General features: G+C 36.1%; 1 protein-coding gene across 1 annotated transcript; it reads right to left on the reverse strand.

Annotated features, from left to right (window-relative positions):
• Window positions 1-452: 452 nt before the first annotated feature.
• On the reverse strand, window positions 453-3,291 carry LOC124452778 (neuronal acetylcholine receptor subunit alpha-10-like). The gene is made up of 5 exons (XM_047003392.1): window positions 2,993-3,291; window positions 2,231-2,367; window positions 2,042-2,086; window positions 1,786-1,895; window positions 453-1,706 (listed from the first exon to the last, which is right to left on the reverse strand). The coding sequence occupies exons 1-5, from the start codon at window positions 3,150-3,152 to the stop codon at window positions 692-694; spliced, it is 1,467 nt and encodes a 488-aa protein (XP_046859348.1). The 5' UTR covers window positions 3,153-3,291; the 3' UTR covers window positions 453-691.
• Window positions 3,292-3,731: the final 440 nt, after the last annotated feature.

The raw sequence follows: 3,731 nt of genomic DNA on the forward strand, positions 1-3,731 counted from the left end.
TGGCAGCCCAAGTATACACCGTAATTACACAAAAATAGAATTTACAGAAAAATTGTAAAAACTTTTCTTGGTTTTTACTATCGTGCAAAAACACCTGTCTGATATACTTCCATGCATTTAAATAAATTTGTTCATTCATATTGTTCGTTCTGAGAACTGCCAAACTTTAATTTTTTTAATGCCATATTATAAAACAATGTTTTGCTTAAAAATCGCGATAAAAATGCAGTAATATAATGATTATGGGCGATAAAAGATGAAGAAAAACGAAAGACCTTTTATAGTGCTATTAATTCCCTCATACTCTTCAAAAAACACCAAAAAACTTTGCTGGACACTTTCCACTATCTGTATGCATTGAAATATCACCAGGACAACGTTGAAAACAAAAATCAGATTGAAGAACTATTGAATAACTTTAACACATCTGAACAAAATATAACACACTTTACTACAGAAATACAATATATTTTTCCTCTTTTTAATTATAAGGAATATTTGAACAATGCTGCACTCCGCTGGCTGAAGTTTTTATTAGGAGGGTGGAATCCTTGGAAAATTCTAATACAACATACTTACTTACACTTTTCACTTGTACTAATGGAGATAATGTTCTCTACATAATTGTGGTAGAAATGATTTCCCCCACCCCTTTGACCCTTGCCTGCGCTACTATTATGTCGTAACAGTGTCAAGAGTTCAGAAAAACAATTATGTACAAATTCAATCCGACAAAATAAGATAAAGAAATCACAAAAAAGAAGCGATCGAATATTCCAGCCGTTCGTTGCCAATCTCGTTCGAATTCTTCCCCAAATTTACCATCTACCCTGCTCACGGTGTGAGAATTCAGATTGCTCATCAGCGTAGCATCTGTCAAACATCGCCTCTTGGTAATACCGCTGTCCAAGGCTGTTGTGCCTGCCCAAGAAAGTCGTTGTTCGTCATTTAGAAGGGTCGATTTTAATAAGGATGGTTTTTTGACGGTTTTCTCTGATGATGATTTTGCTCTCACGCATACGAAAAAGGCAATAAGATTTCGCATTTTTGCAAGGAAAACAGACACAGGCTTTGCATTGGATCCGTGATGGATTTGAAGAATTAAAGCAGTTGCCAGGAGACTGACGAATGTTCCACAGCAGATGGCGCTAAAGTATCGTGTCAACATCGGTGTGGAGTCGGAACTTACTGGTATCTCTTCGTTGATGATCAGCATGAACACAGTCAGCCCAAGCAGGACTGAAATGATCAGCGAAACGCGTTCTCCTGAGCCAGCGGGAAACAAAAAAGACATAGAAGCAAGTAAAGATAATATGACACATGGAAGGACTATGGTGATGATATAGAACCAAGGTTTTCTTTTGAAATGCAAAGTGTAAGTTATATCTGTGTACGTCCCCGAACAACAAGGATATTCTTTTACATTAATCGTTGCACTGGCTGAGACGAGATGCCATTCTGTGTTGTCACTATAATGATCCACACTCGGTTGCGTATCATCCGCGAGTTTTAAATCAAGTTCCTTGCTCGTCAAAGTCCAAGAACCAACCTTAAGTGTGCAATGCTGATTGTCCACTGGGAAATCTGCAATGTCCAATTTACAGAGAGTCTTCAACATAGCATATGTTAGCCACGTGATCGTTCCATCATTCTGTATCATTACATTTGTTGGATAGCTGTAAATGTTTCCACTATCTTTGTGAACACTGGAAAGAAAGCAGCAATGCTGAGTTAATCATAAAAATTGAATGTAATGCTATCCAAACCCTCTTTTTCAACACTTACCTGTTATAAAGAGTGAGGTCTGGAATCCAGATGCGTGTTGGATTCACATGAATTGTTTTTACTCCACCATATTTTTCTGTTTTCCACTTCAAGGAAGGATCTTTCCACGACTAAAAACAGCACTTGGGTTAACCTTTTTGTAGTAAGATTGTGGAAGTTTTAGTTTCTTTTTAATCTATTGATCTCTTCCATTCAATTTATACTTAGACTTCATGTAAGTAGCCTTTTTCTTGAAGTTCCTTAATTACTAACTTACTATTCTGAATCGAGTGATTGAAGTCATTTGCTGTTTTGGTTCGTCCTAGAGAATTTGAAAAAAATATTTTGACGGTGTACATCGGATGACATTTGGTAAACATTTATAGTGTAGTCATGGCCAGTTGGATATTGTCTTTATTTAGAGACTTATTATCCTATTCTTAGCTACAACACAGGATTTTTATACAATTTCTTTTAGCTCTTTGTAGATCATTTGTAGCTCCACCCGCACGGATTGTGAGTAATTGATAGCTGGCCTCGCGTCCCTATCGTAGTTCTTCAGTAGATCTTTTATTAACTTCGTCTCTTGAAAGGAACTTAAACCTTCAAAAGGAAGAAGGACATGATAAATTTGCGCGGCAAAGACAACTGTTTAAAACGTCACGACGCTGCTTTCTGCAAAAATCAAATTTAGGGAAGCCCCTTCCCACTGACCAGTCTGACGCATTGATTCTTTCCTAAACAGAATGTATTAGAGAATTATAAAATATGTTACTGTGTCATTTGTCGTGTTTGCATGTTTCTATAGCCAGACTTAATATTATCTTTATTAGTTCTACGCTAAGAGTAGCATATAACACAAAAACGATTTGCTTGGTTTTTAAAATGAGTTTATTTTTGTTCATGATCATGATTTAGAGATTAATATAGCAAAATTTGAATTATTTTAATCTTTGGCGACAGCAAGATTCTTATCTGATGTCGAAAGCTTGATTTATGCTTGCAAACAAGGTAACACAAGGTTAATTAACAGTTTTTATTGTGAACTAATCAAACATTTTAGAAAAACTGTATCAAACAAAGCACTATTTGAGTGGTACCGCGTTTGTGTGATTAAACTCATTCGGCAAAAATGAACGTTTGGTTTTGTTTCAAAGGAACAGACGTTTGATTGTTGATAATATATTTCCTATCTTCTGTTTAGAAAGTGTTTATGAGGTCTGCTTACCAGTTGAAAATAATGAAAAGAAAATCATCCACAGTACAGCAACTTTTGACCACATTTTCACTAGCACATATAGCACAATTGTTGCAAAACAAGAGAGAGGAAAAAACTGTAAAGCAATTAATATCAGAAATTCACCGAAACTCTTTGACAAAATCACCATGAAATAAATTCAAAACAAAACCATGGGAAGCTTTTCATTCCTCCATCATAAAGCAGCTGGAGCACTTCTTCCATGTGAGTCCTAATTGTTTTCTATTTTATTTCATACGTGATGAAGTCTACCACCGTACCACGCGTTTTGAAACAAAGTAATTGAAAGTCTGCTGGATTGCGTGACATCAATTTGTTTTTGAGAGTGCAGTGACGTTACCTCGATCCTTATCTTATGGTCATTTATCATGTCAATCAACATGCTGTTTTCAACAAAGATTATAACTTGTTTTTAGTATTTAGCAGGACTTCGTTTAGCAGACCACTGCTTTTTATATAACTCTCTTTGTCTTTCAGTTTGCGTTTTTGCCTACTTTTACCATAGCAGACGGGGCATTTACCATTTGCCAGCATTTAATACCTGACCACTGACGATATTGGCGTAGAGATTATAATCTCTCTATGCTCTATGGTTGGTCATTGGTGTTACACCTGTTCGTAGGAGATACTATGCGGGATCATCACGCGGGACAACAGTTGAATTTACGTTTCGCGCGACAATTGAAAAACCAATGTACTTATTACTAAA

This window comes from Xenia sp. Carnegie-2017, unplaced genomic scaffold (genome assembly GCF_021976095.1).
Source record: "Xenia sp. Carnegie-2017 unplaced genomic scaffold, XeniaSp_v1 HiC_scaffold_13, whole genome shotgun sequence".
NCBI classification, from domain to species: Eukaryota; Metazoa; Cnidaria; class Anthozoa; order Malacalcyonacea; family Xeniidae; genus Xenia; species Xenia sp. Carnegie-2017.

Excerpts from the sequence above, each read along its gene's own strand:
- LOC124452778 (XM_047003392.1), bottom strand. The coding sequence starts at position 3,152 with ATGGTGATTTTGTCAAAGAGTTTCGGTGAATTTCTGATATTAATTGCT. Across the intron at positions 1,896-2,041 it reads CAATCACTCGATTCAGAATA|TCGTGGAAAGATCCTTCCTT; the intron begins GTAAGTTAGTAA and ends TGCTGTTTTTAG. Across the intron at positions 1,707-1,785 it reads GACCTCACTCTTTATAACAG|TGTTCACAAAGATAGTGGAA; the intron begins GTAAGTGTTGAA and ends CTTTCTTTCCAG.